The 15173-nt window shown below is 36.3% G+C and overlaps 1 protein-coding gene across 5 annotated transcripts in view; it reads right to left on the reverse strand.

Moving 5' to 3' along the window:
* KLF12 (KLF transcription factor 12) overlaps nucleotides 1-15173 on the reverse strand; it is a 440360-nt gene that overhangs the window by 134052 nt on the left and 291135 nt on the right. For all 5 annotated transcript variants that reach the window (XM_024753929.1, XM_024753927.1, XM_024753928.1 and 2 more), the window contains one exon: nucleotides 8889-9435. In XM_024753929.1, the coding sequence (XP_024609697.1) occupies nucleotides 8889-9435 (547 nt within the window). The remainder of the gene's footprint in view (nucleotides 1-8888; nucleotides 9436-15173) is intronic.

The raw sequence follows: 15173 nt of genomic DNA on the forward strand, positions 1-15173 counted from the left end.
CATACAAATGTGCAGGATGGGAAGTAGGACAAGTGAGTAGAAGGGATGCTTCTTAAAACAAAGGAGATAAGTTAGGTTTCGAATTCATGTTCGAGTTTCACTTTAAAGGAGCATATTCACTGAACTCCCTGACAACCCTAAACCAGCTGGGAAAACCCGAGAGCAATCATAGAAGAAATAACTTGATTCCATAGAGTTCCTCCAACTCTTTCCGTTCACAATATTTTAAAATCCCACCACTAGATGGCAGTACAAAGGCTATCATTTTCAATATAGGTTGCTTAGTTCCATAATACATCACTTCTGGGATAGGTGATTTGGTTACATATAGAAGAGAAAGAAGAATCAAGCTTCAAGAAAAGGTAGAATGGTGAAGGGTAGAGGGAGATGGAGAAGGACACCTGGGAGAAGAAAGAAGACAGAAAGGGAGGGGAGATGGGAGAGTGAGAGGGTAGAGAAAAGAAGGTGGAATCAAGAAGGGTATTCGTGAGGGAGATGGAAAAAAAGAGAAAGGAAGAGGGGAAAAAATCTGAATTAAAGGTGACGGAACTCCATGTAGTGTCATTCAAACTTCTGAGACAGGAACTACAGTAAGAAATACGTATTTCAATATGACTCAGTACACAGACAGTATACAGACACACACAGTACTGCATTTGCATGTATGGAAGTAAAAGTTTCATGATATAATACTTATTTGGGTGATACTCTCATATCTCTTAATCAATTCCATCCTATTTAATTTCTTTAAAATGCTGGTTATAAGCTAATAAACTGATTTCAAGATTCGTCAACAGGAAAACGACTCACAGTGTGAACAGTATCATTTTAGTGTATTGTACACTAAAAAGCAGGCTTTTGAGAGAAGTTATTTTAAAAATCGCCATAGTGACATTTCTGGCCATGTAACTGGTCCATAAGACATTTGTTGATAAAATGAAGAAAAACGATGGTGAAGACCCCTGGTCATGAAAAACACATACAACTGGCCAATGATCAAAGCAGCATTTCCCCCACATGAAGGTGGCTGGAGGAAAGATGGAGTACGTAATGATAACTCTGTAAATTGGTAGCTCTTCTTTTATTTATTAGACAGAAAGACAAATATCAATTTGTTCTTTTCTAAAGAACACAAAGTGGAAGAACAGTTAATCAAATTCTCCATTAACAATGGAGAGCGGGCAGAGAGAAGGGGCTGAGAAAATAGTAACAGAGCTTGGAATAGAAAAAGAATTATTGTTGAGGGAGTGAGAAAAAATCGGGAGACAGAAACCACAGCCAGAGGGTTATAAATAATTAAAAAGCCAATTTAAAACAGTGCTGGCAAGGATTCTAAGACCAAGTTTCCCTTTTGGATCTTATATTCTTCCTTCTTTCATTTGTTCTTTCCAGGTCTTAAGAGTCACTAGGTAAAATGCCCATTTGCAAAAAATAACTATATCTATATAGATATATCCAAATAAGGATAGATATCTATATCTCTCCATATATAGATATATCCATCCAACACCCAAAGGTTTCTTGCAATGAGTATATAAGTCCAAACATCATCAAAAGAATCCTATAAATATCTGCAATCTGATATGTAAAATAAGAATTTCCTTGCAGCTTAACAGCACCTGTACTATTTGAAATTAGAAGCTTTATATTTAAATAGAACATCACTTCAGGAGAGAAAAAACTTGTTCTTAAAAAAGGAAACTATAGAGGAAAGGAAAGATATTATATTTCAAGATCCAGTATGTTAATGTTCAGTGTGTTAAATATGATGAAAGAAAACTTTTCAGGAGTGGTGAAAAATGAACATAGAGACTAACCTTAGACTAAATACTAGTGACATATCACATTTAAGCATCTGTTTAAATATAAATTAGACCGCTTTATCATAGGAGGCACCCGACCTAACAAATTAAAATGGTGTGCTAGGTATCACTTTATAACAGAATGGACACAAATTCCACTTTGGTAACCCCTTGCTTTAGCTACTTTATCTATTTAATGGGTTTGTCTCCTGCCTATTATCTTTGCTTCCTTACATAATATCTATCTCTGAATGAAGTATCACCTCTCTCTTAATGTGGATCCCCTCTGCAGGCCATACTTTTTGCTCTTCTTTTCCCCTTTGTAATTTTACTTACTATTTAACTGCGCAGGGGAAAAGCCAAACTCATTCCTTGACATTTTACAGTTTACATTTACAGTTTTCTCTTTTCTGCTAATTCTCTTAGAACAGAACATACAATTTCTGTCTCCTCTCTCAAGACAGTTATTATCATCAAATTTTAGACCCAACCCAGTCTATGCCAGATAAAACAGAGGAGTCGACAGATTGTGGGTATTTCAGATAAACAAGAGCATAAGAAGCCATTTTTTGGATGGAATCCATTCAACTTCCTATGGATGCCCAGAAGTGAAAAAATACAGATAAGTTTCTACTCCTTGTTGAAAGTCAGGTAAAAACAAACAACAAATGACCAACGTTATCTATATAAAATATTCTGACCTCCTATTTAAAATTCAGTTTTTCATAAATATTGGCTGCCTTTCTATTTGACATGTTCCTGTCTTATAATGACAGTAATAAAACACTCACGTCCTATCAAAGTCTAAATTCAAGAATAATAATAATAAAAAGTCAGCAACTATCCAGACCTGCTTCCCAATAAGCAACATTAAAAAATTAACAATAAAAGATTGAGTAACTAGATGGTTTGTCAATAGACATTAAATTCAGATTTAAAATAGGAATCTCTATCTAGTAGTTATCATACTTAATTAAGCATAAGTAGAAGAATACATTTACCAAAGGGAGCTGTGGTAGTTCAATCACTCAAGAAGCCAAGACAACCATATACATGAGCATAAGTCAGCTGCCCTGGACTATTCTGGTCCTATGGACAGATGACACCAGGAATCCATTGAATGGTGAACTAAAAGAGGACAGTCATGTGTAAGGTAGACAGGAGAAGCAAGTCTGTGACAAAATGAACCTGGACCTGAAAAAAGATACCACAAACATCAACGTTGGGAAAGCTGACAGCAGAAGAAAACTGGCGACACAAAGAGATCTGAAATGCAGAGTTTCATGGGAGCAAAACTCCAGCTGCATTAGACGGTCAGGAGCTACAGTCACAACCTCCAACCAGTATTGCAGCAATCACTGCAATGACCAGGTTTCCCTTCACAAGTATAAATGGCCTAGGACTAAAAATACACTTGTGGCTTCTTTCTGTGGGCTGGTGAGAAAAGCAAAAGCCTATAGGAAGAAATGGGGTTTGAGTATTTCAGATTTGCTCGCAGCCACGGCCCTTTGAAATTCCTGAACCAGTGCTATGGGAAAAAGGTATAGTTTTGGAGGATTCCTCACTTCATCTACAAATAATATAAAAACAACACGCTTTTATTAAAGGAGATGACGAAAGAAATGACATGCTCACATGGCTGCTGGCTTCTTAGCAGCAGTAACAACATGCTCTAGTCAGACATCTGGGGGAAAAAGTACTTTAAACTCAAGGACTTTATCCTATAAATATATGGGCAGGAATAATGCACTTATGACCCATAATGAATTATTTTTCAAGTATGACACCATTATAATAAAAAGTCTTGATGCAAGAAATATGTTTTGTAAAGCTTCTGGTAGGCTGGGCTGCCAGGGTTGCATTTTCAGGAAAAAGAAAAGTGGCTGCATAGGAAACGAGCGGAGCTTCTTCCGCTGGGCAATCTCCTATTTTACAGTCACGGGGACATCCGGTGGGTTTGGGTGGCTAAGGAGAAGACAATATGGGGAAAGGGGGAGAAGACAGACCAACAGACCATCTATATAACGTAGTGAAGAAGGATGCAATAGTGGTCGGGGAAGAAAATTGGGCAACAGTGAAATACCCAGCTGGCTTTTCAGTTCTGGCTGTTTCAAAGCCACCGGTCAATCACACCTTGGCTCGAGCCTCATTCCTGGGCATCAAGGTGATATTACCTATTCCTTTAGCTACATGGAGAAAGGACTAGCTCACATATGGGAGGGAGAAAGTAAATCCTTTCTTTTTTAGCTCTTTAGTTGGATGGTCACAGACTGGTTACGGCCTTGCTCTTTAAGTGTTCTGCGTTTCTGAAATGTAATATCTATTAATATTCAATTATAAAAATGTCTTTAAACAACAAATTATTTGGGGGTTACCTTTTTCTTTTAATTATTCTGTACATTCCAGTATGTGGTGAATGAGAAATGTTTGACCTTATATTCGTATTAATGCTGGTATCGTTTTTATAATTCTCAGTGGAACCCACGTTTTGCTGAACTTCTGTTTGCTTTTCATTATCAATCCTAGATCATTATCTGCTGTTTTTTGCATTTTCTTTCCTTTTCCATTATGTATCTTTTTTCCTAAAACTTGTGTCAATCTAATAAATTGACGTTAGAATTTGGGTTAATTACTGCAAGATGCAGGTTACTTCCACAAAATTATATAAGCAACTAACGTGCAATTAACAATTTTGCTTCTGTAATTCTTCCCTCTCTAGAATTACCCATTTTCAACTGTCTACTGGATTATTCTTGATCTCATTCTTGATCTCTTGATATCATTATAGCAAATATGCTATACTTTCTGCCTCTTTTAAAATTCCTCCCTTGAGAGCGTAAATGCCTCTCCAGCTATCATGCCATTTCTCCAAAACTCTTCCAGCAAAACTACTCCGAAGAGTTGTCTAGACTTTGTCACCCCTGTCTCACCTCCCATCTGAACATGAACTCACTTCAGTCCGCCCTTTGTCCCCACCACTCCACTGACACAGTGTCACCAGTAAACTCCATCCTCCCGAAATGCTCCATTCTTAGTCCTTATTTTATGTGGCCCCTTAGAAGCTTTTGATACATTTCTGAGTCCCTTGGTAAAACGCTCTCTTCACTTGCATTCTCTTAAACACTCTTTCCCTCACCTTAATAGTGGATCAAAAGGAAGGAAGGAAAAGAGAACCATAAAAGTGCCTACTTCTCCATCAAGGCAGTAACAAACCAATCACTTTGCTTCTGATTTGTTTTTTGACCTTCTATGCTTCCTGTTGCTAAATATCTGTAAAACCTAATGAAAATCTCCTGGGAAATCTACCAAAAACTTCCCCAGGCTGAACTGAAATTCCTTTACAAGGTCAAATAATCCCTTTAGGGTCTTGTTTATAAATAACAGGTCTCAGCTTCCGAGGAGAGCCTTCTACCCCTCAGCACTATCACTTCGAAGGGCTAACTGCTACTTTGTCCTGTATCAAGCAGAAAAATGTCTTCCTCTGGAGAACTTCTCTGACAGCATCCCTCTGATGGCTCTAGTCTACACTGTGTTTACTGTGCCTTCCAGAACATCATGCCATTTTCCTTCATATCACAGATTACATTCAAGACCCAACTGAGATCTGTTGGTGCCCTGGGCTAGCTGACAACTTGCCATTCCTTTAGACCATATTCCATAGATACTGGATAGGCTGGAGTCCTCTCCTCATGAGAATGCTTTTTCACATCCAAGCATACCGTGCGGAAGTTCCAGCCCACCACGCTCCCAGGCCCCGAACACCCGCTTCTGAGCATAACAGCAAAAACATTTTTTCCAACCACATATAACATCCTGTATGAAAATACTTTTGTCATATACAACTTTCTCTCTCTGCAGTTATAATTAAACTCTTTGCCCTAGGCACATCCATGGCTGGTCTACATTTTAACCCAACTCTGTCCGCAGTTATCAGTTAATTGTACGATTTTTCCGTCTGAGGTCAAAGTCTCCCCGTAGACTACAAGCACTCAGAGAGAAACAGCATCTGTTTTGCCCAACACTATGTCTCTGGTGCCAATAAAATGCCTGATCCATAAGAGATGCTCAATAAATACTTGAATGGACAAATGACTCAATTCATGGTATTTTAGATACAGATGTATTCATTCACAGTCCCTTGTGTAGTGTGACGTAAGGTAATCTATCTCTCTACCACAGACCAGATATGTTATACCACCTTTAAAGGTAATTAGCTAGTACAATCACCTACATTTATAAGAGTTCGTTTTGTATTTTTATTAGTAGCATTTTGAAAAACCAACTCCCCCATTGTATTTTCTTTTGCTCATCCATACCAGATATACAAGTCCTATTTGAGAATGGAAATAGGGCTCCCTTTATCACCCAGCCATTTCATTGCTGGCCCAGTGCCCAGTGCATATGTGCAAAATACAGACGTGAGGAATCACTGAAATGCCCTTTCCTTTATTCATTCTGTGAGGCCGGCAGACCTCCTCCATTAGAGAATTTTACCATCATCTAATTAATCAATTAAACAATAAAAAAAACTTATAAAATGTGTAGCAATATTTGTAGAATGTGGGGATTATAAAAACTTAATATAAACTAATAAACATAGAAAGTATGGGATTTTCCAGACAATCTCTCATCCTAAACACTCATCCCTTATAATTTGTTGTAACAACTTTGAGAAGCATTTCTATACCAACTTCTTGGAAACAGTTTTTCACTTTTAAATTCAATAAGTCTTTTTTCCTCCAACTTTCTGTTTTTATAAGACAGAGGAAAATTTTCTGAACATTATTGCTTCAGGTATTTTTGGGGGGGGGGCTATAATAATGATAAATAACTGCAAACATTTATTGACAGGTGATCAGTGCTAGACATTTACACATAAGCTCTTACTTTATCTTCCCAATAATCTTCAAAGATATATACTTTTATTCCCATTTTATCACTGAAGAAAATAAAGATTAGTGAAATTAAATAACTTTGCCCAGTTATTGCCCAGTCCAAAGCTGGAAGTGAGGGAACTAGGATGCTAACCCATACAACCTTGATCCCAAATCTCATGCTATTAACATCCACATTATAGTTTAGTGTGTTTATGGTTATATAAATGTTTACTCTTGATATGAGGAAACTACTGAATAGAAAATACTGCATGAAACTAACAGATATACTCATGTAGAGAACAAATTACAGCATGAGTCTTACTTAACACAGTTCTTCTGCAAAGATAAATTTTCCAGAAAATTAAATTTTGGCAGCAAACTTTAAATAAAAGTAATCTCTCCCATCAAATAATGGCAAATAAAAGAGACATCTCTTTTGTTTCCTTCATTAGAGCATGGAAATTGTAAAATCACGTCACGAACAGTGTTAAGATCCTTATGAATCACCTTCACAATAAAAGCAATATTTTTCATGTGTTATTGTAAAAAGATTGGGTTCTATGGTGTACACATATATAATGTAATACGCAAGGTTATAATTTTTCTAGTTGTTAATTCCTAATTCTTAAAAAATTTAAAGCACATCTGTAAATTATAAAAGAAATAAATACCTAATGTGGCCTTTAGTTATGTTATTATTATTTGAATCAATTAGCTCACTTGGATCAGAAGTATTAGTAATGTCAAAGAAGGGTCGACTCAAGAAAAATCTATGTAAAGACTCACTTCTTCCTCTTTTTCTTCTACCTGCTCACAAAGGTGGTGGTGGGACTACTTCCTGGCCTTTGCCCATAAAAGCACCAAAAGAAAAAATAGGTTGTCAGGTAAGCAGAGCATCTGGATCTCAAGTTTGCAGTTTAAACCTCTGACTGCTGTAAAGCACAAGATTTTTCAGGTGGTAAAACTGGGAAGATGAAACTTGTCATGTGCTATGAAGAAACTCACTGCAGATAAAATAGTAACTTGCAAAAGATGAATGCACAATTCTGTAATGTGTGTTTGCAAAAATTTCTCCAGGTTCACGACCAAATGTTATTCCTATGCACTGAATCCCACCTTATATAAGAACCAAAACAACTATGTTTACTAGTATTTTACACGAAGGCAGTGTTTTATGTATTCACCCATCGTATTTTAATTATGGGCCTCGGAAGTAATATGGTATCAAAGCAAAAAGTAATGCAATCTAAGTCTTAATCCATCGTCATTTCTAGGCTCTGAAGACAAAATACACACATATGAGTTGATGATTATAGGCATTTTACATCTCTATAGAAGGGTGGCTTATTTTTTTAGATTCATAGAAAGGGAAGAAAAAATCAACACCATGATATTATTACAATTCCTTCTATTTAAAAATGAAACAAAAAGAACTTAGAAGAAGAAAAATAACTTCATGATCAGTTAACTAGCATATATAGTTAACTTGGTATTATTACATACAGTCATGTAACAAAGTATCTTTCTGCCTTCTAACCCCCAGAAGGAAATATTAATACTGCATTTTGAATTATTTCTATCATATGGAGGCTTCCTGCTATTTAAAATAAAAACTTAGACTTGTATGAAGATAAGAACTCAAGCTACATAACACATTTGTAGCCAAACACCTAACTTTAGAATTACTTTAATGGCGACTTAATTTACAAGTTACTCAAAAGTGAATGATCAGGTTCCAACCACTGGAACTTCCTGGAATTTTATATTATTGCCAGACAAGTAAGTTCCAGCCTGAACAACTGAAAGAAGAAACATCCTGACACACTTTGTAAAAATTTCACAGTGGTTAACCTCCACGAGGGATTTACACATTTACATCTCACAAGCAGTTACGCTGACTATAGATTGAACTTTCTATTTGCGCACTTGAAGGTAAAAATATTTTGCAAATTTAGGTATTTGAATTCTGACATTTAATGACTTGATACATAGAAATATGGACTAAGTAATACTGAAGCATATACCTATATAAATATGAGGTTAGTTTCTACTAAACTGTGCTCTACTCAGCAGTGGATCAGCTGGTTCCTGTGTCGTTCTGCACAGAACTTCCTTGGATGTAGTGTGTTTGCCTACGACTTGGGGTCCGCTCACTGAATAATTGAAGAGTTACTGCTGAAATAAATCAAGGCTTGCTTGTGTCTCTTACCTTTGCCATGGCTTCTCCCATCCTCCAAAAGTGGTACGACGATAGTGTTGTTCACATTTCCAGGTGACCGCACAGCTGTGTAGACAACAGGCACCGACTGGACCACCACGGGGATGCGGTGAACGTGACTCAGTTTGTTAGACTGTAAATTCATGGGACTTGAAGGCGGAACGGGATGGATAATGTGCAAAAACTGCTGGCCTCCCACACCGGAGGCAGAGGCAACAAGGGGCCCTGGAGTTAATACCGTTGACGAAGATGATGCTGAAGATACTGATGTTATAACAGTTGGGGATGAGGCTGGACGACTAGAAGACGACGAAGAGGTTGAAGTTGAAGAAGGGGAGGAGGCGGACGCTGTCATGGAAACGGGGGAGGAGGAAACGGCTGTGGGGGATGTCCTGGCTTTGTTGATGGACAAGTCCACTGGCTCAGTTTGTGTCTGGAAGTGATCTACGCATAACGGGTCCTCCGGGGGTTCCCCTTTCACATTATTTAGCAACAGGGGAACAGCTTCCATATCGGGGTAGTTGTGGACGTTTGGAGACTGTGGGGAGAAAAATAGAGGTATGATTGATGACTTGAATGTTTTTTAATTTTTCTCTTATTGCTACAGAACATTAATTCGCTCTCCAAATATCTGAAGAACCGCTCGGACAGTCGTCATAATTAAAGTGGGGAGTACAAAAGCACAACAGAGTAAGACGATTGGGAGGGCGACAGACATCATTGTCAAAATCCAGGGAAATACACTAAAACAGGGCATAAAATTCTCCAACCTCCCACACCCGTTTGCTAAATTATTGAATACAAGCCATTTCTAATAACTGGATTATAACTGAGCTCATAGCAATGAAAAAGTTTTTCTCAAAATAATATACAGAAATACTACAACAGGTATTTTTAGGAAATAATTTTAGGAAAAGCTTATTCTGTAAATCTTAAGTTGCCTATGCTTGTGCTGTGTAATTTAAGACAATGATAATAATTTTGTCCAAGTTTGTATTCATGCTTTCAAGTTTTAATGAGCAAAATTTAATAATAAATAATAATAAAGAATCCAAGATTCCACCCAGACTAATGGGCTCCGTGTGTTATTACTGAGCACGAATATAATTTAATTTTATACCTATTCACTCATAAATTCAAGAAATAGTTACTAAATGTCTATTTCCAAGGCCTAAAATGGCCCCCAAATTAGCAGGTGTCCGTCTAGCCTTAACAGAGAGTTAGACTACAAAAGGTTATTTTTGGTTATATCTAATTTGACCAGGCTAATGTAGACATTATTGTTCTATTATATGAAGACCAAAACCTTTTTTTTTTCAGCCTCACTATGGTATGAGAACAACAATGCCTAAAATTATATTAATTTGGTTCATTTCATTCTTTGTTTAATAAAAGATTTTGGTTTGCTAGTCCCCTCAAAGCTTGAGCATACACTTAAAGGAACAAAACACGCTTCTTCAAGTCTTTCTTTATAGAATATAAATTATAGCTCCATTCAGGAAATACAATAGTGCAAGGGCATTTTATTTAGCAACAATGAGAAAAGAAAGAAAATAAGCTGAACAACGGCACCAGATCAATAAACAGGAAAATGGGTTGATGTTTTATTGGTTTTTTTTTTTTGCTTCTAAGCTAACATGGTTACTTACCCACCAAAAGAAAAGAATTAGAAAATATCAAAATGAAGCATCCAAATATCTACTGCATAAAATTCTAAATGACAAGATTTCATTTCATGTGCTGAAATTGAGAAGTAAGAATTTAAATATTCTCAGATATTAAGAAACAAAAGAAAAGAAACACCATAAACAGAGCAACTTTTATAAAAAGCTATTAGCATTATCTACTCTTCTAACTAGAACACTATTTCAATTCGCACACAGTATTATCATTTAATTTCTCTGCAGAACAACGTAGGATGTTTCTTATTAGTATGTCATACCCATATAGAAATTCTTTGTTGAGGCTGCTTTCATAAAATATCCCAGTTGGCTTGTCATTAACATTATAAAATATGTCATTAAGCACAAATTCTCAAACATAGTTTGCTTTCAAATATGGCCTTGATTAATTTCTCTCCAAAATTCTAATTTTGGAAATAGTGACTATTTCCATCACGAATTTTTTTCTTCCTAATTACACTTAGACACAAGGTTCTAACATAGGTTTATAAACCAAAGGCTGAGGTGCAATTCATCACTGTAGAAACATTTCATAAAGTAAATGAAAGAGTGCTTTCGTAGACTATGACAATAGAGTAGGTAAACACGGAGCTTATCTGTAAATAGATGGTTTCTGAGGCATCAAGCTTCACTGAGATGTGCAAACTGCTTAAGACTTCTGTAGATTATGAACACGAGTCCATATTTTGTAGGTATCTGCTTAATCCCTCACTAAAAAAAATTTTACTCCTTAAGCTATTTCACAACAACAGAGGAAGAGCACTCCTCTTGTAATTCTGCTGTATATACCAGAAAGCTAGGAAGACCCAATACGAAGAGCCCCTAGGTGCTTTCAAATACTTGAGAACTACATAGCTTTTGCATGAGCTCAAACCAAAATACAGAAAATGCTCATAAAAATTAGGAAGAATCAACCAAACCTTTGGACAACAGACATATCTTATTTGGGAGCGTTAGACATGTTATGCGTGAATTTGTAAGTGTAAACATCACAGAGGCACACGCTGGTTCCTATTTCACACGTAGCAGTTGAAATGCAACCAGCATATCCAAGAACAATGCCTCATCAGTCTAAGGAGGACAAAACCCTGATCATACCATTCATCCGTTTACAGTGTTGACATAATATATTCTCATAGCCCATACCAATCACGTCTACTGTGATAATGTGGCCAGTAAACCATCCATAATTCCAGCTTCAAGCTGCACGTACGTACACGTAAGACCAGCAATACCGCATAAATATGTTTCCCAAACAGTTGAGGTATACGCTTCCTCCTCCTTTTAGGAAAAAGAAAAGACCTGAAAGGCTTGATCCTGAAATCATTATTAGAATTCATTTCTTGGCTTTTGGACAGTGGAAAATGGAAACACATTGGTTCCGAGATATGAATCCATAAACGTGTAGCAATGGGAGAGCAGCCAAGAGACAGAAGGAAAGCTGGGGAAACCACGGGAAAACACCAAACAAGTAGCACTTATAGCAGTTAGAAATTAAATAAAAGGACTACACAGATTTGAGAAAGTGAGAAAAGATATGGCTATGTTACCAGGAAACAGCCTCTAAGAGGCAGGGACACTGAAAAGACCAGATATCACAAAGAAAAGTTTTATGCACAATTAGGACAAGAAAATTTTCTAAAAAGGAACAAAGAAAGGACTTCATACTAAAATTCTGCCCTTGGTCACTAACTACTCAATTCTTGATACAACATTGATGGACGACTCACAGCAGCATCCTCTAAGCATTGCTGTTGTTTTGTTGTTTGTTTGTTTATTTTAAATAAAAGCCCATCAAGATTTTTGCCTGGGAGCAGTGACTTTAGCTGAATTTTTGCTGTTGATGACCCTGGGGTGGAAAAGATGATCAAACACTTAAACTATATTTAATATTATCAACAGAAACAGAATTCCTTCTAAGGATGTGAAGATTGAAGGGCACGCTACATTTCTGTCAAAGAGAATGAGAGTAATTAATTTCGCTTTCCAAGAGATGATATAATATTTTCTTGGAGGGGGTCCACAATGAAGTAATTTTTCAGCCTTTCATACATACCTTAAGAAATAAATGCATAAACACACACAGAAGTCTGACAAGGTAAATGTTACAATATACTTCATTAAAAAAAGGTGTGTGAAAAACATAAAGATAAATATAAACAGGATTATACTGCTGCATAATAATATTTCTTCAAAAGTCTGAAGGCCAGTTTGATTCAAAATAATCCACTCAATAAAATAGAATGCACAATATTCTAGTGAACATATTCCCTTCAGTGGATCTGGGGATTACGTGTGAGCTGTTCTAATGAGATCATCTTTTTCCTGAATAAACGTTTTAAAATGTAACTTCAGCTTTAGGCATTTTGTTGAATAAATGCAAAAATGTATCTAAAACTTCCTCTGTGTGAGCACTCAGAGTACCTGATGTGTTTCCTACAGTCAGCCATTGCCATCAGCTGAATCTTATTACAGTCCTCAAGTGAGTATGGGTTTTTAAGGCTTGTCATGTATTTTGATCACCTGGCAATCTTAAAAGGAGAAAAAATATATATGAACACCACCTCATCTTTGGAAAGCCCTCCAGAGACTCTTACGTTTGGTTGAGGACCACTTGGGTAATATTCTGCTAAATGTTATCCAAGGTTTATAAGCTGTTTCATCTTTAATGGCATCAGGGATTGTCAGAGAACTAACATAATATTTATGCATATACACACGTGCACACACAAACACACACACAAAAAGGATGTGCCTATCTATCTATCCATCCTTCCATCTCTCCATTCATCTATTCATCCAGCCAGCCAGGGAGCCAGCAGGTCAGCAAGCAGCATTTAAAGCATAAAAAGATTACGTTTAATTTTATCTTTCCAACTTTATAAAAGTTTTTTGAGAAATCATTTCACGGCAGCGTTTAGAAGATTGTAGAGTGACTTGCCTACTGTTACAAAGCTCATGGCTTCACAGTTATAAGAATCCACGCTTTATAGCCTGTTATGTGGTTATTAGAGACAGAAAATTTGATTTGGACACAAAAGACTTGAATTCATGACCTGCCCTGTTACTTATTAGCTGTACAGTCATGGTATCATCATGAAGATTCTCTAGGTCTGCGTTTATCCACCGATAAAAGAGTAATATTAATTCCAAACTCACACAATTGCTGTAAAGATTGAATTTAGGACATTGAGTGCTTTTAAGTAATACTGAGAATTGTGGGACAGAAGTAAATGAGACTCCCCTTTTAGAACTAAAATTCCAAACAGAACCTGATCTATTACTATAGCTCCATGAACTCAGCATAAGATATATTCTGAGGCAGGATGGCATAATACAGCCACTGCAGAGGGGCAGTGTTTGCTAAACAACCAAACAGATATATGTTACAAAAGTAAGCTGAACATGTAGAAATACTGTAAGCATTTTCAGGTCCCACATAAAATTTTAAACAAACACATCTTCTCTTAAAATGCACAAGGACAGTCATTTGACATTATTCAAAATTTTTTTCTCTATTTATTTTTTAGCTTAATTAGATTGGCCCACAGGATGAGCATGTAATAGTTGACAGAATACATTTTAATTGACTGGTCTGATTTGTTAATTCCACTATATAAATATCGCCTATCAATCCATAGTTCAGTTTGTATCCATTATGACAATAATACATAAATATATTAAAATAATTGTTTTGGGATGTTGGCTATTCTTCAGCAGTCTTATCATGAGATGAAATAGCAGAGCTTTATTTATTTCTTGTGTCTCGGTAGAAATTTAGTTTGTGTAAGTTTCACTGACTTGGTGAAGGTGCACTTTCTACGGGAGGTACTTAAAGAAGCTTACTGTGCACTTCATGTAAAAAAGGGAATAAACTATGACTCCATATCCTGTTATCATTGAGCTTTTGTTATACTGCATTATTTTAAATGCAAACACACTTTATTTAAAGAGTAGGATTCCTCTTTGTACATGAAATGCACAATAGGTACATGTCTTAGTTTTCCACATTAGTAAATGGAAATTTAAAAATATGAGCACCATGGTTCAAGCAAGCAACCTGCTCAACTCTGACAGGTCATTTTTGCTCGAAGTGTGAAAGGCACCAAACATCAATTTGTGAAGAAACAAGTACTTTGCTTTCCTCTCTATTGCGTTATTTTACTAAAAAGGAAGGCCTTTTTTCAAAGACAAATTTTTCAAAATTTGTCTCGCATGGGCCCTGATGGTCATCGTTCACCTTTCTTTCAAGCCTAGTGATTTTTCTTCTTTATTCTTCATGTTAAGAGCAAACTCTTAACTACAGTTGCTGTACAAGTGTGAATCTGTAAACCTGACCAAGAAAAAATTAAAGCAAAGTATACTCAAGAAAGGAAAAACAAATTGTAATTTTTCTAAAAGTACGGATGAGAGAATAAAAGGCAACAAGTAGAAATAGCCTATGTTTACCATCTGGAACTTGGTTTCAGAAGTACTGAATGAGTTAAAGAGGAAGATTTTCAATGCATATTTAATTCAACTGCTTTATCTCAATCTCTCAAGTGCTGGTTTAAGAGATGATTGATTCCTTAAGAAAATTCAGAACATGTGCGTA

This window comes from Neophocaena asiaeorientalis, unplaced genomic scaffold (genome assembly GCF_003031525.2).
Source record: "Neophocaena asiaeorientalis asiaeorientalis breed wild unplaced genomic scaffold, Neophocaena_asiaeorientalis_V1.1 scaffold212, whole genome shotgun sequence".
Lineage (NCBI taxonomy): Eukaryota > Metazoa > Chordata > Mammalia > Artiodactyla > Phocoenidae > Neophocaena > Neophocaena asiaeorientalis.